General features: G+C 38.7%; 2 protein-coding genes across 5 annotated transcripts in view; both read right to left on the bottom strand.

Annotated features, from left to right (window-relative positions):
• Window positions 1-12,879, bottom strand: part of LOC114932642 (uncharacterized) — a 34,400-nt gene extending 21,521 nt beyond the window's left edge. Inside the window, exon 1 of one of the 2 annotated variants that reach the window (XM_029304938.2) lies at window positions 12,563-12,879. In XM_029304938.2, the coding sequence (XP_029160771.2) occupies window positions 12,563-12,600 (38 nt within the window). In that variant the 5' untranslated portion in view covers window positions 12,601-12,879. The remainder of the gene's footprint in view (window positions 1-12,562) is intronic. The other variant, XM_029304939.2, reaches the window with a different exon arrangement.
• A 3,512-nt stretch (window positions 12,880-16,391) lies between these two features.
• On the bottom strand, window positions 16,392-23,673 carry Tsp74F (Tetraspanin 74F). Of its 3 annotated transcripts, none has more exons than XM_029304942.2 (7): window positions 23,305-23,673; window positions 19,208-19,305; window positions 18,925-19,119; window positions 18,532-18,702; window positions 18,330-18,422; window positions 17,535-17,675; window positions 16,392-17,100 (listed from the first exon to the last, which is right to left on the bottom strand). In XM_029304942.2, exons 2-7 carry the CDS (start codon window positions 19,283-19,285, stop codon window positions 17,053-17,055), a joined length of 726 nt encoding a protein of 241 aa, XP_029160775.1. In that variant the 5' UTR covers window positions 19,286-19,305; window positions 23,305-23,673; the 3' UTR covers window positions 16,392-17,052. The 3 variants fall into 3 exon arrangements, with proteins under 3 accessions (XP_029160775.1, XP_029160773.1, XP_029160774.1); XM_029304940.2 differs by having other exon boundaries at window positions 17,535-17,687; window positions 23,305-23,672; XM_029304941.2 differs by lacking the exon at window positions 23,305-23,673 and adding an exon at window positions 21,681-21,826 and having other exon boundaries at window positions 17,535-17,687.
• Window positions 23,674-23,925: the final 252 nt, after the last annotated feature.

Genomic DNA, 23,925 nt, shown 5'->3' on the forward strand with positions numbered 1-23,925 from the left:
TTACTTCTCAGACCTCTGAAATACACATATCGTCTCTCGCATTTTAATTGCATTTTTTTAATTAAAAATTAAAAATTAATACGTACGTATGCAATTTTTTAGAATAAACATTTTAATATCCGAAAAGATTTCAGAGAAATTGCGACATCCATAATTTTTTTGCTATGACCAAAATGATTTCGAAATCTCATTGACTTCACCGATATTATCGAATCATCTTATATAAGTGTTTGATTATTGCATCGATTATTATTGCGGCACCTTACTGTTTTCTCCGCATTCACTTTTTTTTCAGTGACTAAACTTAAAATACGCGTTATCAGATTTACGCATATTACAATCGAGTGTCACAGAAATAGATTGAGCGTGACACTTTAATCGTATCGTGCGGAAGCAGCACTTAATAAAGACACGCGCGACACGCGACCTGCACCTGCTTTCACGAGCAAAAGAGAACACGCAGTTGTTTGCAAGTCGGCGTCGATCATAAATGAGTATTCGAAAGGTGCGAGTTGACCTTTCAGCAGTGCGCTGATTACTTCGAAAACATTGCACTTCGCTTCAGTAAATCCAACGGATCGCCGACACCGTTTCTTACTTTGACGCGGTTATTAGACTTTTCGCACGATTCGAGCTTATATGAGCCGACTTTAATGTTTTATTCGCGTGAGTGTATTACGTGAACACACGTACGTGACGGTGAATATTTCGAGATAAATTGAGATCCACATGACTTCTCTGATATTTAAAATAAAGTTCAGAGTCGATCTTTTCCACGAAAGATTTTTTAAAGAACCATTATTACTTCAATTATAGTATTTTCGATATTGAATAACTAAACTACAGATTGTATCTGTGTTGGAAATAATTTGGAATTAGATGAAGAAAATATATTTTAATCAACGTAATTTAAAATCAAAGGACTGATATATGGAAAGGACTAACGAAAACCAGGCGTAGATATTAATTGCGACAAAATTGTTTTTAAATTCAATTTAAATTTATTTTACAAGATAATTAAAAAAATTTCAAAACAATTTGATTGCGCCTAATATCTACGCCTGGCTCTTATTAGCCCTTTTTACATCTCATTTTGTATTTATAATTATTTCGGCAAATTTAATTTGCGAAATCCACACACACACACACGTATACCTTTTGAGTCACAGAAATAACGACAAAATTATATTCTTTTTATTACGATTTTTTATCACGAGCTTAAAGAGACGAGAGTTTCGCTGGACTTTGTCCACAAAGTTGATATATACAGGATTGCGGCTGGCTAGAGGATAAGGTCCAGCAGGGTTAAGAGTTAAGGGCTAACCGAGTTTTCGCTGGCAGGTAACTTCTCGCGGTTGTAAATTAGTAATAATTGGCTCTCCGCTGCGAATTCCATTCAACTTGCCGAACTGGTCGCCGAACCCGATCGATAGCGCTATCGAGACTTCGTGTGTTGCATCGTCCCGAGAGATAACGACGTATCTATTCCGCTAATGTTGTTGCGCCGCGCGCGAGTTGCGATTTTTCGAATGACCTTTCCCATAGCATACTCGCCGTGGTATTTGTTCAACGAGCGAATAAATAATCGTAGATATGCGCCTATTGGCCGGTGCTGATGCTCGCTTGCGTGTTGCACTTGCTTCTACAGGATGTTCCATAATCCGCGATTTTAATCTTAATGAATTGGATTCTCCTGCGTGAATTGGATTGTTTTTGTTATATGATACTTGGAAGAATTAATAATGATTCGAAGCGATTAAAAAGAAAAGAAAAGAATTCTGGACGATCGAATCAGACGAATTTATGTCGTTTCTTATTACGTGATCTATTTTTTCGTAATAATTTAGCGCCAAAAACTAATCTTTTTTTATAAGAAAAAAATCAAGACAAAAGTGGCGATGTTATTTACGAGTTTGAGACATCCTGTAACGTCGAGTGCAAAGATATCGGAGGAGGCTGAGAAGAGAGGAGGGATGAGATTGTGTTTCTCTACGAGGCTGGGTTAGACGCGATGTAACTGGCATCGCAATCCCTAATTATGCAATGTTCCTCTTTTTTTCCTTTCAGTGCGGGATCTCTCGCTCCGGCGTGAGTTTTCTCACGCACCTGAAGTTCCGAATGCCGCGACTATCGCGGCATTTCTAAACACGCGAGAGCTATTTAGACGCAATTGCACGAGCTGCATAAACATAAACGATTCGACCTGGAAGCAGTTCCGATCGTTATTCAATCTAAGAAGTGGTAATTAGAATTAGATAATCCGCGCGATTAAGAAATGAGAAGAAATACCACAGTAGATTAAAACTTCAAATCAGGCAATTTAATTGTGAATAAAATTCGTTTTTCTCACTCCCCGATCGCGTTAAACATTCACTATCGCAAGGTTGTTTCAAATTATATTTTTGCGTTTTTTTGATCGTGCAAATTAAAAATTAAATAAATCCAATTTTTAAAGAAAAATTCGAAAAAGTCAATCTGATCTCGCTCGACAAATTCATCGCGCGCTACCATATCTCTCGCGAAATGGTATTCTCTCTTCGTGCTCGGTTAAAAGCGGGAACGATGAAGCGGACAATAGTCCGTTACACAAGTCAAGCGGCGGAAAAATTTCGAGAGACAGAAAGAAGCGCGAGACGAGCCGTAACGAGAATCCCAGAATTGTGTCCGACAACGTGTGGAAACCGACACAGAATCGCGCTCGTTTTAAGCACTGGCGGGTGAAATAGATTTGTTCCGAAACATACCGTTCGACCATCGGTATATTATTTTGACACGTTACTTTATTTTATTTACCGCGGCATTGTAGAAATGACAACGAAGTTATTAAACGACACAGCGACACACCTACAGCGCGTCGTAAAATACACTTGAATTTAATTACGTACGCGATTGTTGGGTATGAGCAATCGCACACTTTCCCGGGTCGTAAATCATTTAGAATATATTCGGTTGCGTGCGACTATTGTTGCATATCGAGAAATTCGCCGACGACGTTTGCGCGATTGCGCAATAAACTCTTTCACTGTTTATGAAAATGTATCGCGTTTATTCCCACGAAGAGAGAAAGGGCATAATGAATTTCTAAAATCAGAAATTTATGACACCGTGGAAATGAGGAAGTTGTTTCTCGAAAAAGGCGCGCTTATACGATAACGCGAGCTAATTAAATCTGTCTCGCGAAATTTCGAACGGTTCTCGACCGCTGAATATCGTGTATATTGACTTTTCGTGTTGGAACAACTTTCGTCAGGAGGAATAAACTCTTGTACGAGGCGCGTCCTACCTAAAGATAGATACCTTAATAGCACAAACACAAGAGAAATTTTGCATTAGGTCGCCTCGCGCAATTCGCAGCCGAGAGCCGCGACTTTCACTGCTACTTTCATTACTCTCAAGTATGAAATGAGCGTTGTCATGAAATCGTTTCATAGACAGATGAAATTACGACAGACATTATAGCCGCCACGACATGCGTATAAAACAAAACGGAAAATCGTCCATCCGCTCGTAATTGTGGCTTCCAATCGTTTAAAACGATTAGATAGCTTTTAACACTTTTTCATTATTTTACAATTTAAACATCCCTTTCACTTTACCATTTTTGTAGAAATCTTTTTCAATGATTTATTAATTATTAGCGCGATATTCTCGAAGCATACAATTTAAACGATCGCGCACATTATCTTTGACACGTGTCTCTTTAAACGTCATCTTTAATTTGTATGTAGCTCAAATTTCCAAACGTCTGTATATAATTAGTTCCGCAAACTCTCAACTTTAATTCTCACAGCGTCATTTATTTGATACTGGAATAAATAAATTATAGATAAATATAAAAGATATATAAAATTATTTTTTCTTAATTGACACTACTCGCTATGAAACACATCTATATATATTTTTTGATACGGATTTGTCGATATTATATTGCGATATAAGGATCTTAAGTAGGAGCCTGTTTAGAGCAGCCGAGATAATAGCGCGGCAAGAGTCTCAAAGGACGAAGAGCGGTGCACAGATGCGCGCGAAGCCAATTTAAATACCACCGCACTCTCCGGATGGTGGATCGCGAATTTCTCCGCTTTTCATCCGTTGGAAGCTCGCTCCTCCGCTTTGCCGCATAATTATACTCGAGTTAATAATGACTTACGAAGTGCAGGCCTTCGTTCGTCCGTTCGTTTGTTTAGCGGCACCGATACGTAGATACGTAGGCAGGTACATATAGGGTGACGCTACGTTAAAACAGATCTGTCAAACACAAATTTTTTTGTCTCGACAACATTTTTATTAAAAACTTTTTTGTATTTTTTTAATTAAATGTCTCAATCACAAAGCTTCATATTAAAGTTTGGTTACGTTACAAAGTCAATTGAAATTAAATAGGAAATAAGATTTCTTATTTAGAAATATACACAGAGAGAATTTTCTCTTAGAATTTACTCTGAAATTAAATATTTACCACAAAAATTATTTATATATCTACCACAATAAGATATAAAATATGTTTGATTAATTTTACTATGTATGTACACACAGTAAAATTTACTATTATCCTATGATTATCATGATTTTTAGGGTAAATTCTGAGAGAAAATTTTCTCCGTGTGTTTATTTTATTTTTGCTGCTGAAGCTCAAAATTCATTAAAAATGCATTTTTTTGACTCGAAAAATCATAGATGTCTCGACATTTTCGCTAGAACTAAATTGACTTAGGAAGCTAAAAGGATTTGCAAAGTTTGATGACAAAATTTCGTATCACCCTGTAGGTACATGCAACCAAGGTCGGCCACGACGTTGCTGCATTAAATTGCACGGTGCTAATCTCGCGTTGCCTCGTTCGCTCGCTTGCTCTTGCCGGCGTAATTCCAGCGGACGACGATTTTTTTTTCACCGCTTTCCCCGATAAGTATAGTCTCAGGACGACGAGCGATGACGAAAATCACAAATCACCGATTATCAGACACTTTTTTCCTTCTGACGCGGGCCTGTTTGTTTCCTGGACAAGGATATTGACGCGACTGATGATGATAGATCGCTGTGTCAACGATTGATGCTATTACCGGTAATGTCGATACAAAATGGACATTGCGGGTACAATATAGATACACCTGCTTGTTACGAGATAAATCTCTCACGTACGTACACATATATGTATATAAGCATATAGATTGACGATGGCCGCTACGTGATGGTTGCATCGCGAACGTGAAAATTGATACGTGTAACTATTTAAGGAGGATTACACGTTCGCGAAAGTTTCGTTTTGCCTCTCCGTTAAGATGTAATTTAGGGAAGATGTAGTCGAAGGATACTTGAAGTCGCGCGACGCGATATGTAGATATATTCCGAGATCGCCCACAATGATGATACATCAAATTGCATGGCGCAGTCGCCACGGTATGTTAACGATTATGCGCTACATTTCTCATGGTACGCACAGCAGCAACGCAACTGCGTTGGCTGTAAACAGAGATCTTTTTTCGAAACCTCGGCGTATATCTTTCGAGCAATTATGAAAATAAGCGAGCAATTAGGGCGCGACGTCCAGCGACGCGTAATTATATCAATATAATATAATATAAAATTTAATATATCGCGGACGTTAATTTTAATAATCCGAATAAAATAGCACAATTTATAGGAAGCCCGACTTTTATTAGTCGATATTGCTCGTACAGTCTTTTTCGAGAAATTGCAACTCTAATATAAATAATTAATTTTTAAGTTGCGCGTCCTTTTTTTTCGCTTCTTTGTCAATCGCGACGATGTCAGTTGCACGCAATATGCTCGGTTTTATCATACAAGTACTCTTCTTCATCTTCGAAGGAATGCAAGTAGAACGGCGATTTTCTCCGTTCATCGCCGTTCGCCCCAAATTCGTCGTACGGATTATGAAAGTTGCTGTTCGTCTCGTCTGCCTCTCTCTCTCTCTATCTCGTCAAATGATAATCGCGCGACCATAGCTATACTTTATATTCGTGAATGAAGACATCATTGCGCCAATTTTCGAAACCGTACTATAATTATAAGTATTCGGTACTTGAATTACGCTAATTTTTGTTTTTTAACATAAGAGCATTGCGTCAAAAAAATTCAAATTGATTATTTAAAGTATAACACGCGGTTGTGCAAATATAATATATGCAGCTCTAATTTAAGGACGACTCTCTGAGAGCAAGATTATCAGCTGGGTCCAATTAATTCGGTCGTTTTCGGTATCGTGAGGGCGCGATTTAGGGTTGACTCGTGACAACCGATTACGAAAAAGGACTTTTTTGCATCGCTTCTGCATGCGCCTCTCTCATTATCGTCCTGCCTAATGCATAAGTTCGCTGCTAATGTACTGTTATTACCGCGATCGTATACACGTTCTTCGTCGTAATGGCCGCGCTCGGTGCATAATCCTGCTTCTCTCCCTTTGTCATCCTTTCGCCTCGAACGAAACACCCGGGTAACACTCGAATCGATGAATGCTAATCCACGAGCGATCGAACTTCGCGAACTGATTTTCAATTTAAATGGATGAGAAAAGATAGTACATTTAAATAGTGAAAGAGATAGTAAAAAGTGTGTGTGTGTAAGAATAAGCGAAATAGTAATATGAAATAGAAAGATGTTATAAATACGTAAAACAACGCGAAATAAATGTTTCTTGCGCTCTAATGTCCAAAGTTTCGCAAACGTAAGTATTCGTGGGAATGCGCAAAAAGCGTGGAAAGACAAAAATTTACATCTAAACACGCGATTACAAATGCGCGTGTCTCATCGATTTACATTTCAAATTTCGCAGGTATTGTACCGAGTAGTTTTTATGCAATAGAAGTACCGAATAGTTTTTACGTAAAAGAGAAATTATTCACGAGAAAGACTCTACCGTCACATATTTCTAACTCAATTTATAATTATATTTTTACTTATACTAATATTTATTTATAATATTTTACGCAAGAAAATCATGATTTTTTTCGATGAACATGGCGATAATAAGTTAACATCTTGAATAACTTTCCGTAATAGAATTTCAATTAATAACGTCAACTTTCTTTTTCGTTGGTATATATAGTAAAGTAATATTTAAAAAGTAAAAGCGAAAATACATACATGCATGTATTACTTAAAGAAAGGAAGTAAAAGTATAATATATCATTATCATTACTCATTCGTATTACATATATAAAGCGATTCGCTAAACATTTCAATGAAAGCGATTGTTCCGAAACATTCATAAGCATTTTGTGTCGTGTCAGAAAATATAAAAAGCGTTTCTATTACACTAATGACTACATTAACGATTAGTATAAGTTGAAAGCCAACGCGAATATTTCGAAATAAAATTTTACCGTAAAATTATTCATACTTTTACTTTACCGTCACGGCAATCTATACGTAATAAAAAAAGTATAATTAAAAAACGAAATTTGTATATATTAAGATAAAGAAAAAAAGAGGACGGAATTGTCTTGAAAAGAAACCACTTCCTAAAGAACGAAGAGGGGTCATTTCATGGACAGGAAATATTTTAGCCTCGGGGATCGACATTAATAATTCCTCGAAAAGCGTATCGAAGTCGGTCGAGAAGAAATTGCGATGCTGGATCGCCGTTGCAAAATCGAGGCCCCAAAGTGATTGAGCGTTTTACCTCTCTTGAACGCGAACGACTTCCTCTCCGCGATCGCTCGATCTTCCGGGTTCGCGTCGAGCGAACCTCCGCAACCGATAACACTAGAAGTAGCCTCGGCTTAGAGTATTGCAGCTGAATCTATACAGCTAGATGCACAGAACGTGCATCGTATGTGTGACTAGACCTACTTTACTCGGGCCGAGAGATTGCATCGATTGAGTCGAGCATGATGAAAATACGAAGCGTATATATCGATTGAAGATGTTTCGAATGACTGAACATATATAATTTATACGTTTTTATAGACGTGCTAAATGACCAGAAATGATAGAAACAAAATTGTTAGATATTGAAAAAATTAATATATACAGATTCTGCATTTTAATTCTCACAAAATTCCGAGATTTTCCGAGAAATCTTCCGCTCGCAGAGAGGAAGTCTAATCGCTGACTTCCTGTGAATCATCTCGCGATGCAGAATTAATAAGTACATTTTGCGGTACATCTAATTTCGCCATTGATCTTCCGGATGTTAAAAAATCGTCGACGACAAATGTAAGTAGCCTCATTTGATGGGATAAACGTCGGCTGTATATTTATCTTTACGAGAATTTATGTATACGGGAAGTTTTACGCGATCGCGTTGTTCGACAGGAAATCGTTTTAGCTGCAAGTCGGATGTTTCTACAAAACTATTGCCGGAGAGACTTTGAGATGCGTCTTTCATGCATGCCAGGAGATCGCGCGCTCTCTTTCTCTTTCTTCGGTGTTTATGGATCCCTTTCGTATACCATCGATCTTCCGCGTTCTACAACACGGTGAATGCAACGAGTATTGTGTTCTAAGAGCAACAAGGATGCAAACGGTGAAACACGCCTAGCATGATCCTGCCGCGGGTTATCGTCCTGGTATTAATCCTTTTAGAATTTGCCCGATGACGATAAAGTTTGCGCAGAAGAAGAGTACATTTGTCGAATTTTTTCGAAATATAAATCTCGTTCAGCTCATATTCAATTTTTAAATTAAAAAAAAATTATTTGTTCCTAATAAAATTCTCGACGATATAAAATACATCCTTTCTTATCGTTAGATAAAAATGTCGATTACGTAAGTTCTCAATATATACAGGTATACGATTACCGGAAGTCATTACGAGAGAAGAAGGCAATGAGGGTGCCGCGCGGTGATATCGCATGATTATCGGATTCAGGGGCGAAGTTCGCGAACGAACTTCCGGCCGTCGATTCTTCCGGGTAAACGCCCGGAGTCGTCGACGCCGGTATAATCGATATCGTTCGACGACCGAGTGAAACGAGTTTTGGCGCGCTAGTAAACACGCTTGAGGAAGGGAGAGCTCTCCTCGTTTTCTCGCGACACATGGAGACATGGACGCGTATATGTAACTCTATTAGGAAACCTTATTGCCCGCGCGAGTTTCACTCCGCATCGAGTTCTCTGTTATCTGCCCCGTTCCGTCACGGAATACCCAGGTGTAAATGTAACGAACGATCAACAATGCGAGATGAGTCGAGCACCTATCGCGATCAACATCGCGCGCGAATGCGCTTTTAGCGCGCGAACCTAACGCGAGCACGACTGTCTGACGACCTTATTCTTTCTCGCATGGCGAAGTGTCACACGCGCGTTTATCTCTCTAGCCGAGCTAGAGAGTATACACGACCGGTTGTCGGATCGGAGAGAAAATCTTCTTTTTCTATATACGTGCTTTTCCGCACAGGAGCGCTGCTCCAGTTTGAGTCACTGCGGACTGCGGTACTCGCTCTGGCAGAACGAACGTTGCATAATTGAGACGACGAAGACGACGCTTGGCACGAAAAATGGCACGAAATAATATAAACGAGAAGAAAGCTCGTCTCGGTGCTCGCTAATAAAGTTTTTAATTTACTTTAATTGTGTTTACACCGTTAGAACTGCTAATAGAATTGTAATTACTTGGTAAAAAAAAGTTTGATAAAATCTTTATACACATTTTCCTCTGAAATGGCAGAATTTTTATTCGTGTACCTAATCTTTTTTTCACCCATCGCTTTATTTTTATTTTTTGCCCGAGTTTTTTTTTTTCGTCGTAAATGGATAATGGCGCTTTTTCCAGTTTTTATAGACATATAAATGTTTTATAAACGTATTAAAAACCCCGTGCTTATTCGTATCTCTGTTATAAATTTGATTTGTTTATTACCGAGATATTTGAATACTTCATGGACGTTTAATAATATCCATTGAAATATATATACGCTGTACGAGCGGCTGTTCTCCGAAGCGGCATTGTAATTTACATGGTCGCAAATCGCTTTCGCAATTTCGCTCGCGAACGTGTCCCATCTTTTTATTTTCTTTTTCATCGCGCGATCGTCCGTTCGCCGAGGATTCGCGAATCGCGCGATCGCAATCGCGACCGTTCATTGCGTGTGTATGGCAATCTCGTATAACTCGACATATAGAATCCTTTCCTCGTCCATCGACATCGTGTCATCCGATAGCCGCAGGATGTACGTGCCTAGCCGAGAGAAAGAGAGATGTATCGATTGCCGTTCGCTTTTGTGTGAGTTCGGTCGCTCGCTCGGCCTCCTCGAGATTCGAATATACAGGGGGATGCACTCGGACGCGCATCAGAGACAGGGTGTCTAGCGGTCAGGGAAATCTGGACATTGTCCGGGAATTTTAGAAATCTGGAAAAGTCAGGAAATTTTACTGTTTATCTGGATTTTTTCACATTCTACATTTGTCTCGATTATTTGAAATTTTTCATTAAATAAATCGAAACTTTTCCTTCACTCCCAGCACGCTCGTTTTCTGTGTTGTTAAAAATTGATTCATCTACAGCGTGTCCGTTCATTTATATTTTCATCGTCGTGTTATTTGATTTCAATTTGTTTGATATAGAAACGAAACTAAAAAAATTGATGTAATATGAATAAAAAAGGTGATTATTTAAATAGTTTACAGCGACATGTTTGTTTCGATTATCGTACATAATGCAGATGGAATTGATTTGAATTTTTATGTTAAATTCCTTTCATTTGACATTGTTGACAAAAATATCTCAAGGATTTCATGACTTAACATTTAATTGATTTATCATTAATAGATATATGCAAATTATATATATATTTGGAAAAAAATCATACTAACCAGTCAGGGAAGAAATGATTTTCTGGTCTTGGAAAAAGTCAGGGAATTGTTTTCATTGAGTCTGCTGGAGAGAGGGCTGGAAAGATGGCAGGAGGGTTACGCGGCCGGAATTAATGCGGAGAGCTAGTGAGGTCCGGTAAGAGAAAAGGGATTTATGCACCGCCAGCGTTGATAAAATATATCTCCCGCGGGGATATTGCACCTTCCTCTCTTTCTCCTCCGATGCTCGTTTCGCGTAACTCTCGTCATGTATGCGAGCTCGCGTTTTCCCCTGCGCGATGAGATATACGATTCTTAGAATCGCAGCCATCAAAGCAGAACAGATCTCGCGGAGGAGATGAGCAATTTTTTATAATTAATAATTACATCGTGTAATTTTAAGAAATATTCTTCGAACGTGTCTGCACATTTTCCAAATTCCTTACTTAATCTTCTTTGGTCAAAGAAAAGGTTGAGGAAAAACCTGAGCCTATCTTGTTTCGAGGGATATGTAATTAGCGTTTTAGCGCAAGATCGTCAAAGAAGCGGATCTGTCCGCATGCTATCCGACGAGATGAGAAAGAGATCGCACGAAGGTGGAGATGGGAAACGAGGTGGAGAATGAAGGAGGGAGATGAGGAAAAAGAGAGACAGAAAGAGAAAGAGAGAGAGCGCACTTAGGGCCTTTCGTCACGGAGACGAGGCGAGAGACGGCCGCGCGCGGTCAATGGCTGCGGTATCCGCAGGTTCAAGGAAACCGGGCTGGTCCGATTCGACATCGTGTCGTGCGTGCTCCCGGGGAAACCGAACAGGTGACGCGCCTCTGCCTCCGTGAAAATGCAGGTTAATGGAATGCCGTCTAAGTAGCTGCCTCCGCCAGTTGCTGCCGTGCAACTGCATACGATTACCGCGACTGGATTCTCGAGAATCTTCCTTGCACGCATCGACGATCGAATAGAGAACTATGTCGCGCCTCCATCGAGCCACATTACGCACGTCTGACACGTATAAAGTTCGCTCTAGACATCTCCGTTGCGTGTATTCGCGTGCAATTTAATCCATTATCCAATTTATCGCGGATAAAAATGGACATTCTATAAATACAGGTGTTCGGCAAAAATGTGATGATTGATGACATGAAATTTTGTCGAAAAGAAAAGATACTTTACGTTCTATTTTTTCTCTTCTTTTCTTTCCCTATATCTACCGATGGCATCAATCGAGGGCAGAACAATTATGGAACAATCCGGATGGTTTTGAATGCCAATCGTGCAATTCTAATGAGGCAACCAATCTCATTGTTATGCGAGTTCTTTCATAAGCGCATCATTCTTTTCATAATCTCCTATCGATTATTCCGAACGAAACAGCGATTTCCCATGTTCCTGATAAGAAGCCCAATTAAGTTCCACACGGTCGTGTTAAATGCAAAATTTCTCTCGTAATCAGGTGCATGCTGCATGCACAAGATTATATCGCAAAATTATCGTCTCCATCGTATAATATTCATAATATCGAGATATATCGAGTTGATTTATTTCTGTCGATTTATTCGTGCGCGATTTTTCAACATACCCACATGTATATGCCCCGATATTATTTTGACGATTGTACGAAACGAAGGCCGCTCCACGCGACATAGCAACGAACTCATCGATCGGGCACGAAGGCGGCTTTTCGAATGAGAGACTACGAGAAACCCCAATCGACACGACTGGGAGAAGCGCGGGCGTTTCACGGTGTCTGTATGCGCGTGTGTGTGTGTGTGTGTGACTCGTGCGTATCGATCTAACGCCTTTTTTCCCATACCGGTGCATGAAGGCGGCAGTTGACATGTTACTATCCATGGGGTGGTTCCATAAATCCCGGCTCGGTCCTGCGAACGCAACCCCCTCGACGACACTCTTGCTCTCTGTCCTCGCTATACGGCACCGCGCTTTGACCTCTCGACCTCGGAGGATCCACGACGAAACCGGAGGATGCGACGTGAACGCGGCTGGCAACAACGACCGGTACAAATAGATTCGACACCTGCCTGTGTCTCGATCCAGGCAGGTTGGGACCTTCCGTCAGACTGAAGTCAAAATGCGCACTGGTCGGTTTCCATGGTGGTGGTTCGATGGTGGTGGTCGGTCGACGATGCTGGAGGAGAGAGCTGGAGGAGGTGGTGGTAGGGCTGGTGGTGGGTTGTTAGGTCGAGGTGGTGGCGGCAATGGTACTTGGTGGGTCTCGATGAAGGTGGGGGTTTTGACAGAACCGTCTGTGCGCCGGCTGCGCATCGCGTTCTCCAGCCAGGCGATGGCGCAGACTAGGTCTTAGGGTACTATGCGCATGATGGTGTTGGCCGAGAAACACCCATGGGGACGCGATAGGATCGAAACTGGAAATTGTCACGGGGAAACCGGCGTTAAAGTTGCACCGTCTCGCAAATTTCTTTTCATTAAGTAACACGGAGGCCGCCTTTTTCAATTAATCTCGTGATTTTTGTGTGTTTTATAAAATAATTATGCTTGTCTTAGATTCTGCGTTTGCCATTCAGAAATATTAACATTTATCTAATTGCATTGCTGGAAAAAGTATATGAAAAATTATTAGTGAACATGCAAATCCTGTTTAATTCGAATTCTTATTTTTTTAATGCAATGATAGGTATATCTGAAAAAATCGATAATTTTCTACTCGTTTCCCCTTCTGCTTCGCAAGTACAAACGTTGCATCACGTACACGCAATTTTCATTATTCTACAATAATAATTTCTTGTTGTATTATATACAAGAGAAAATAATTAATGCATTCTCAGCAGTAGTTGTTTCATATATCGCGAAGGCGCGGCTTGGAATTTATTTTTTCTACAAACGTTTTATTGTCTGGGTGAATCTTTCTCTCGAGCGATAGCAATTTTGTTCTTTTATAAAGGTTTGAAAAATATTGGCACGGACGGTATATAAACTCTACTGAAAATTACCATTTTTTTTACTTCTCATTTATATAAGCTTCCGCAGTTCCATTTCCATCCGGTACAACTGTCGGGCATTCTCGTTGTCGGACTTCCATTTCATTCTTTGCTTTTTATGGTTTTTTTCCCTCTTGCCGTCGTCCTTTGTGTTCGCGCAGGATGCATTTTCGCACGAGGATCCGAGTTGATATATACCGGCGCGCGATTTTCGTCAGCGAACGACGAAATGTAAATATTTGCTAATTCACAGTCACGTTCTACAAACGACAAGTTTTCTTACGTTCCATGAGAATGGCTCTAGGTGCAGATTTTTCCAGGGACGCGTTCTCAAAATACATTATCTAATCAAATCATGTCGTTCTATAACTTTCGCGCGAATTTTTCGAGAAAAGAGATTTACACAACAAATGTTTTGTTAAATATAGGTTCGCGCGACTTCCATTGAAGCACTTTGCGCGCAGGATATCGATCGTCCTTTGTCGATGCTTGCCGGTAAACGTAGTTACAATTATGCATTAACTCGCATAATTGTTCGGTTATACTCGAGCTAATTGCATTGACCCGTTCGTCGTATAGCCTTCTCTCTTCAGGCGGCAGAGCAGAATTTAATTTGTGACCAAGTGCCTGGTTATGAAGTGGAACTCGGAGTTCTCGGTTTCACCTGGACGACTCCCCCAGTTCCGGCGCATTCGGATTCAAAGCGCGGGACGAAATCAATACGCAGATATCGCGCATCTCAGCTATTTTCTCCCTTCCCGATCTGTTCCCCTGTTTCCGGTAATAAGTTCCTCGACCGAGTAGTTCCGCGGTAAAGTGTACCAAAGAAAGGGAAGCAAGAGAAAGAAGCCGTAGAGATATTGGAAAGCGTCGAAAATCGAGGAAATCGAATTTTTCCGCTTTTTAATATCTTTCGGTTGAAATAAAAATTGCAGACGTTTCAGGAAATATCCTTGAAAGACCCGCAAAGTCCGCGTGAATTCTTCTGCCATATACGTGATCATTCATTAATTTAACATGGGTTCTTATTATGAAGCTTAATTTTGTAAAGAAAATTTAAAAAAATATAGATGTATTCTATAATTTGTGCGATTATAATACGTTTCGCTCATATTACAATTTGATTGTAGGATACAAAAATGAAGATTGAAGGATATTTCGCTGGAATTTCTAAGAGAAAATAAGAGATCCGCGCGCGGCAATGGAAATATTGAACTTATTAAATATTGACAGCGTATAATCCACTCGGCACAAAGTGATCAGGTGAAAGAGCATCTGGACAAAGAAACGAGTGGAAGAAGGCAGCATGGAAGGACGATGCGCTCATCGTGATCGGAGCGCAGAACGAGCGGCATTATTCGCGCAGCGTGTATAGCGATTCATTCGTCATTGTCCGGCGTCCCTTTGTAACGTTACACGAGGATGGCTCTCGCGGCATATGGACTCATTCACCGGTGAATCGTTACAAGTGTGCACGGCACATGGAACCCGTAGTACGTATACATATATTCCGAAAGTACTCTGTATACCAACTGTACAAATGCGATGCGGAACGCTGTGCACTAATTACGGAGAATTATATAGACCTCCGATCAATATCGTGAAAGCTCTCCGCGACGTTTGAAATAACGCAATTCCAACGTGGAAAGTCAGGACCCACTCCGTTTATGAATTCAACGAGAACGCTCTGTGTTTACCTTCTTTTCGATCTATCGCAGACGGGTCTCTGAGTGAACGAAATACGGCGAGGAAGGGTATGCCCGAAAGGGAAAGAACGTGATGTGTGCTGATAGCTATAGGGACAGCGATGGAAAATTGCGTGCGAGCACGCATTCGATGTGACTTCCGCGGGATGGTACTCAGTCACGCCTCGTCGCGAGGACATGCGTATCGTATAAAATAGGGCTGACGCGTGCTGGCCAGAGTGAATAAACGCGAGGGTGGTCTCGATGAGAGTTGATATACTCGCAGACGAATGAATTCGCGAAACCCGTATATTCGTATCGACAAAATTGGGTTTAACTTTCGATATCGTTTCCATTTTGATCGAATCTATATATATTTTCTTGCTATACATTTTTCTGTACAAGCTGTGACTTGACATTTTCACAATAAAAAATCGACTTTACATTATTATAAGAATATACGATCAAAGAAGGCGATGTAGAAACAAAAATAGAAACACTTTTTTTTACTTTTTTTCATGTAATAAACAAAATATTAGAATATAGAAAATAGAATAGAAAATAGAGGCATAAATACGGATTTTTAGTTCAAGAAGTAAAATTTGTGTTTTTATAGTGTATATTTTTATCAGTTTAATTCCAGACCTTCGCGAAACATAATCCAAGATTTTCGAGGATTAAAATTATCGATTTTAAATATAACATTTAATTTTTTATAAAATTTTTGTATATAGGTTTAAATTAAAGTCATATACAAGCTAAATTATACGAAGAAAATTTTATAATCAATAAACATTATGTCGTTTATCTGTTGTTGATTAAATAAATAACACGACTAATGAATGGTTATAATATCTTGTGCTCGTAAACAAATGTGAAATCTCTACAATTATCTGCTAGTGATAATAATCAACCAGTAACAAGAAAATGTACTTCTTTAGATTCTGATTAGAGATCGAGTTGAATGAATACGTCTAGGAGTCGGAATAAAACAATAATATGAGATACGCAAATTATATTTATATGTATACATTTAATATTATATAATATTATATTTAATATATTTAATATATATTTAATATATTTGTATATTATATATAATAAGCATATACAATATTTCGTCATTATAACAGAATTTAAATATATTGTTCGTTAATAAGTAAACCATGTAATACAGGCCACGATATAACTGTTCGTGTATGATTTAGATATGAACGATCATTGAAAAATTGATTTTTGTTGCTTCCTTCGATATACATATAAATCGATAATAATTATTGAAAAGTTTATATAAATGTATAATAAACGCATTTATACGGCACATATATAAGGTACATGATGCATTATCATACTAATGATATATGCAACTAAATAAAGACATCTTAAATATATATAAATTACATCTAAAATGGAAAGAGCAAGATGGTAATCATGAGATGTGTAACATTAATTGCACGTAACAGATTAGCGAGAAAACTGTACAATTAGATCGAGATTCGTTTTTTTGATTATCACGGTATAATCAGGTGCGCTTGTAACAACGAGTAATTTCGTCGATTGGGAAAATTGCGTAAGTCTCCTCAGGATTTCGAAGATTCGCTACCTCTCCATCTTTCGTCACAAGAACGGAGACAGCCTCAAACTATAGATCTCTCCTGCTGTCATTCGATCATTTTAAAGAGCGCGCAGGAGAATATCATTCCAAAGAACTGAAACAAATCAAGAATTTAAACAATCTTATGTGCTATGCAATAAATTAATAGATATAGGGGAATATCTCTTTAAATAGAACGTTGACTTATGCTTAAAATATCTTATAAACAAAAAACGAGGCTTTTCGAGGAATAATTTTAAATTATTTTTTTTTTTTAATGTTATATAAAAACGTAGAAATTATATTCTCTCATTATATATGTGTGCTCAATATATTGACAGATATATATCGAATTAAAAGAAAAAAATATTAAATTAAAAAAGTCCGCTTGTCCATCTTTAAAAATAGATCTCGTCTCGGTTGTGAAATGTAAAATTAAGTCCGTCATAAAGGAAATATCTGTTCGAGCTCCTGCTTCGACTTTATAGCACCCAGGTTTCATTTAGATTTAACAAGGGAGTTTCATAAAAATGCAAACTGCATCCTTACCATGAGGCATGCGACTGCAATACCGGCGCCGCCCATAACGGCGGCGTGCTGCTGCAAGTAGATTCGCGTTCCATTGATGCAACCCTCCACGTAAGCATTCGAGGGATTTACCGAGTCCGAGGCAGCGTTGCAGTTGAATCGCTGCGAATTGGTCTGCGATGAGAAACATGATTCGTCGTCGTTCATCGCGAGAAAGTAGATCGGAGGAGTGAAAGCGTGAGAGGACAGACCGGAGCGGTCGATTAAGTAATTGCGGCCAAATTGATGATCTTTTCGAGGGGGAAAAATCGGGCGGGTCGCGACTCAGAGTCGCGACGACATTGCTTAAACCACGAATAATTATTCGCGTCGATCTACACCGAATAATCGCTAATCTAAACTGCGAAAACTCGAAAAATCATCGCCAATCTTACCGAGGAAACCCTAACAGCACGCATATTCAAAAGACATCCAGAGGACGTTTGATGTCCTCTGAATATCCTCTAAACGTCTTTCGGATATGTTGTGCTGTCAGGAAAGTTCCATTACGCGCGCAAACAAAACTCTCCTTAATTGGAATATCAACTTTTTGAGAGGACTCGGCGAATATCTCATTATAAGCAACGGAGGAAGAAAAGACGTAATAGTTGCCGTATATGTAAACGTGCCGCGAATGGATGTATTATCAGATGCACGCGTCGCGCGTAGCAAATTACCGTCATTATTTGCGCGGTCGCGCAGCCGACTGTGTAACTATTTCGTAATCGATTCGAGCAGGGATGCGACCGCGTTGAGAGATAATTGATTTTCTTTTACCTGGCCCGGTTGAACTTCTCGACAGCAGCTCTCCGGCACGTTAAGGCCGACGTTTCCCCAGTCCCTCCAGCTGTTGACGCCGCAACAGTGGAGCTAAATTTACGAAAGAATTGCCGTGAATTAAATTATAGCTTTGCTATTATTAAATTTGACCAATTTACGCGATACCCATAAAATAATATCGCCCTTCGAAATTACTCACCGTCGATTGCGTGGCGTCCCAGGCATCGCGGATGGATCTGCGATGATCGTAAAGTCGGAGCGAACTCTTCATCTCTCTGTCAACCGTGTTCAGCAATTTCTCGCGGAAAACATATCCCAGCACGCCGCCAATAAGCATGGTCACGAATAGCAAAAATACAATTATGAAATACTGAAAGAAAAGAACGTTCATCATTAATTGATATAGTGACGATTAAAGTTTGGAGAATATATAAATAAATGATGAGTGAGAGTATGGGTAAAACTTTTTTAATCAAATTTGCTTAAAGACAGAATTTAATTAGTCGCGTTGAGTTGTAATGCTGGCAAAATTGAGATATAGGTATCAATAATTATCCCGATGATGATATGCAACTAAATCCTTGATACTCACTGTCAAGAGCATACATTTGACTTCGCACGATGCACCGGCGCATCCGAAGAAAGCAATTAAGGCCACGACGATTCCGCCAACCAGTAAAACGTAAACTGAGCCCGTTAACAGATCGTTTCCCACGAGTTCACTCATCCATGGCACTTTGTCGATTAAGGCCCACACACCTAAACCTGTTACGATAATCCCGCCAATCTGGAATGCAAATTAATAATAAGCTTGGAATAAATAATTATATATCTAGTATATCTTTGACAAAAGCATATATAATACTAAAACTTACGAAGATAACGAGATTCGTAAAGAATAAGGAATATTTTACGAAGCGACCACAGCCATCCATTTCCGTGCCGTAACCCATTTTCTCTTGTCGATGTTAATCTATTAACAAAACAATAAACAAAATAATAAAATTTGCAATAAAATGTTAGAATGTTAACAAGATAAGACTTCGATATTTTGCAAATATTATTGCCGGCGCGTTTCAATCAATGGCGTTTTAATTAGTGACGTCGTAATTGCTTTAAAATTATGTAAAAAATGTAAAAAAATAAGATTTTTAAATATGATTTTTTACTCAAAAGAATTTTATACTCTTCATTTATTAAAATTAACGCAAAATGAAATATATTGTTTTCTTTGGTTTACTCATTATATTATTCTGTTCTCTGATTTCTCGCCGCGTCTATTAAATATAATATAATACTAAGTGACTCAAAGGTCGCGGAGTAAGATAGAGTGTAATTGGTAAAATTTTCATTACAATCACGTATATCACTTTTAATTATATCACGCGTCTTGGTGACATCAGACTTTGGCCTAGTTTGAAGCCTACCTTGGCCATCCACCACATCCTATAGCCTTGACCGTATCCATAGACGTCGAATCTTCTAAATTTTATGGGGGTTAAATAAAGCTCATATTTTCGGCGTGTGCAAGATGATAAAAAAGAATTCAAAAAGGAAATATTTTAATACGTTTTATTTGCTAAGTAAACTTCCAACTTCTTATCAATTATTTAATTGAGAGGACATGTTTTACTTCAATTTCAATTTATTATACATACATTCAAGAGACTCAACTATGTTAAAATCTCATTTCATCAAGTGCGTGTACTATTTCCACTGCGCAGTACTTTATATACGCATTAGTGCAGTATAAATATTTAATTTAAGAGGAGAAAAAAACAGGTGTTCGTGTAAAAAATCAACATGAATTTTCACGGCTCAGAATCGGTAACTTCCTGTTTTGAAAATTCTGCGCACATAGCTCAATTGGTCTCTATTGTTTACCGAACACGTAACGAAATCCTGTAATATATGTATAGTGTCGCTCAATTATCGTCTATTTATATCGTCAATCGCCGAGTCGAGGATGCGTGCGTGATTTTTAGGTGCATCCAATAATGCTCGCCGTAATGGGAATTTCTGGAGAACGTGTTCACCTGCCGCTGTACGTGAGTATGTTTAATAGTGCAATACGGTCCTGAGAAGAACGTCTCGGAGTAACGTGTACCTTGATCACTATCGTTCCTTACAATATAGCATACCGCGCCCACGTAAGGTTGCATATTTTGTAACGCGTTTTATATCGACCTCGCAGTCATACACCGGCTACAAGCACCGGCTCGAAAAAATATTACAAGACCGAGAGAGAAAGTGGCTTCTCCCTTCACATTAAGTAATCCACGGCCAGAGCGAAGCGTAAAAATGACGCGACGGTGATGCTCGCACTTGCAATCTCGCATCCCGCAAATGACGTCACGCGCGACTAGGCTTCCTTCGTCTTATTTTACGAAACGCTTGAATCATTTCGTCTTCGACCTATTAAGCTTAATTGAGCGAAGCGACAATTTCTCATCGTTTACAGAGTAGAGAGTTAGAAGAGAAAAATCATATTAATAAATTACAAAGTTAATTTTTTTTTCAAAACCACTTTTGAATCAAGAAATCAATGGAAGAATTTAAAGTAGATGAAAATGACTCATACTGTACCTTGTATAAAAAAAACTACGCATTTTCTGAATTAATTTGCAATTTTCCATATGATTAAAGATGTTAGATTATTGTCTGGAATATTAAAATGATTCATGTTTATCATACAAATCTCAAGAGAGGAACAATTATTCGAATAAAGTCTTCCTGATATCAATAATTAAAGAGCGTAAGCCGGTCAGCATTCGAGAATGCTGACATGTATAGTTTGCTTTATTACGTCACTCATCGGATATAACTCGACTTTTTTTGAAAACAACACACATGTTATTCATGTGCGAGAGTGATCTCATTTTACAACTCTCAATTCCGTGTACAAGAAATATAGACAGATTGTGCATTTATGAAAATCTTTTCACTTAGAAATTTTTCCAGAGTAGTTACGTTTATTAATACTTATTAATATTATTATTAATTTTACGAGATAATCACAGCTATTCCATCTGCGCGAGAGATTAACATCAGTGTACGTGCGCGAGAACAATCACGTATTTATCCGCTTGATGCGAATGAATAAACGAGAAACTCTTTTGTGTACAATAAAAAACAAACGCGCACACTTGTGCAAACATGTGGACAATCTGGTTTGTGAGACAATTGTGTATATCATCGAAAGAAAAAGTGTCTGCAATAACAGGAAGAACGTAGGAAGAAAAAGGAGCTGGAAGAGTGATCCTTCCATGAATCGAAAATTAATCTCGATCCGAGGTCGTCAGGTTTTATTCTTTCAGGTGGTAATACTATACTATCCTATCTTCTCACCTCCCCACTTGATTTTCGTTCTCGTAATCATCGTCGAACTGCGCGTTTTTACAATTTCTCACGTGACACGCGCAACCGGAGCACGTTTCAATTGAGGCGTCGCGTCGTCGCGTATCGTAGTGTTATGATTTACAAGCGTTCGCGTGAGATTTATGATAATTTTCATAAATATAATATTTGTCTCGGTACGAATCGATGATAATACCGGCCTACAATAACAACCGACGTAGAACGACGTTGCGTGACACTTCGAAGTCGCGCGGAGATCGGTGATTGCAATTGTCTCTCGCGTAATTATTTATGACAAAAAAAAGATTGCGCGCGAGCAAAATTTCTCATCACGTTGGTAATTATTTCAAGATATGCTCGAACGCTTCCATATTTAAAATAATAATGAGCAAGGAAACTGTAAAATCTGCAAAGTTTGGAACATTAAACAGACTTGTGGTAAATGCAACAGTTTTATGACTATTTTATGGCTAAAAGTATTTTTCACGACTTCTCTTTGTAAATATACTCGGACGTTAGCGGTTGGAGACATTAATATAAATTCAAGAAAAGAGGGATTCCAAAATCTGATTTCACGAAAGGCCCAAGATATCCTATTGATTTTGTTCGCGTAATATTACGTTTGAAAGAGAGAGACTAATTTTATATTTAATGTCTAACATTTTTGTGCAAAATACTTTTTTAATAGAAAACAATTATCTGTCTCTGAAATAGAACATTTTAAACATAATGTTGAATATATACCATTTCCGTTTATGTGAAAAATATAAAAGTGTTTTCTTCGCATTGCATAAGTTTAAAACTCTGGAATGATTAGTCAATGAGTAAGTCTAATTAACTTAAGTTATATAGCATTTATCATCGATAATTCAAAGGCCTCTTGTCAAAGTGATACGCAGTTAATGCGCATCAAATAAATGTATTATTTGATAAAAACATAAACACGATGAAACTTTGTAACAGATTAAATATTACTCACATAAACAGTAGCTTTCTCGTTTATTAGTCATTGAGTTCATTTAAGCGCGAATTGAATTAACACGTGAAATAAGAAAGTTTCCGTTGTTATTCTCGCCACTTTGCAGATTGATATTATTTGACGAACGTGGGCGTATGTTAATTCTCGTATTATTTCGTCAATGAATTAGATGATCTCTAATTACACTTCCTTTCTTGAGTCACATTTTTAGAACACAATATTACAACAAACTTGCCAATCCCTGCTGAATTAAACGAGAAGCTTCTTTCGAAATTGGAATAAGTCAATTTTGCATACGTTAGTAATTTTATTTGCACCATCTGACTTCGGAATATCAAAAATTCATAGAACACAAATTTTGCAAAAAGTATAAATTTAAATTAGAAATTTTTTTACAGGATAAAATCAACAGGATAAAAATCTGCTGACAACACCAAACCCAGATAAGAAATGAATTACATATTAAACGACGTATGGAAGCTGGCGGATGAATCACGGCGTCGCCGCCTCTCGCGTCTTTAGATCGAGTCTTTTAATCGAGGTGAGTCTTTGAAATAAATATAGATTTCATGAGAGAATCGCGGTTAAATGTTCTCTGACCGACGCCGATCGATTGCTCAACAATCTTTTACTCACGTTGATCCCCGGCCGGCTTCCTTTCTCCAGCCAGCTGCGGTCGTAGAAAAGCAAACAATTCCTTTCTCCCACTAATGGAAAGCCTCCCGCGCTTCAAAACGAAAATGTCGAAATAAATTAGTTGTCTCGTGTCGAAAAAAAAATTTAATCGAACTTTACGATATTTATCGAACGTTCCGTTTCCGATGATATAATTTGAAACGAGGCGCCGAGTTGGACACGCGCGATTACAGGCCAAGCTGAAGTGAAACTGAAATGGTTAGACCGAATGAACTTCTGCCTCGCTCACTCTCTCTTTCCGTCTCTGTCCTTCTGTTTCCCTCTCTCTCTTTCTTTCCCTCTCTCTTTCTCTGTCTTCTGTTCCCATAGTAGAGTCTCCCTCAACGAGTTATCGTTTACTATACGTTGCTGCACGCTACCATCGTGGTACTAGCTATAGTACGAGCTATTGTAATACGAGGAAAATCGTGCGATGGGGGGACCAACAAAAGTGGGGACCACGTTGACGCAGGTATATCCACAGGTAAGACATTGGGGTACACACGAGCGACCACTTCTCAGGATCCCACTTTCGAGCGAGAATGTAGATGTGATGATCAAATCATTCGCTCTACGAAGAAG

This window comes from Nylanderia fulva, unplaced genomic scaffold (assembly GCF_048542155.1).
Source record: "Nylanderia fulva isolate GAGA-0341 unplaced genomic scaffold, ASM4854215v1 Scaffold22, whole genome shotgun sequence".
NCBI classification, from domain to species: Eukaryota; Metazoa; Arthropoda; class Insecta; order Hymenoptera; family Formicidae; genus Nylanderia; species Nylanderia fulva.

What these genes read in the sequence shown, in the direction of transcription:
- Tsp74F (XM_029304940.2), bottom strand. Translation starts at nt 19,285, where the DNA reads ATGGGTTACGGCACGGAAATGGATGGCTGTGGTCGCTTCGTAAAATAT. An exon ending in TCAAATGTATGCTCTTGACA is followed by an intron (nt 18,703 to 18,924) that starts GTGAGTATCAAG and finishes CTTTTCTTTCAG; the next exon opens with TATTTCATAATTGTATTTTT. An exon ending in GGGACGCCACGCAATCGACG is followed by an intron (nt 18,423 to 18,531) that starts GTGAGTAATTTC and finishes TCGTAAATTTAG; the next exon opens with CTCCACTGTTGCGGCGTCAA.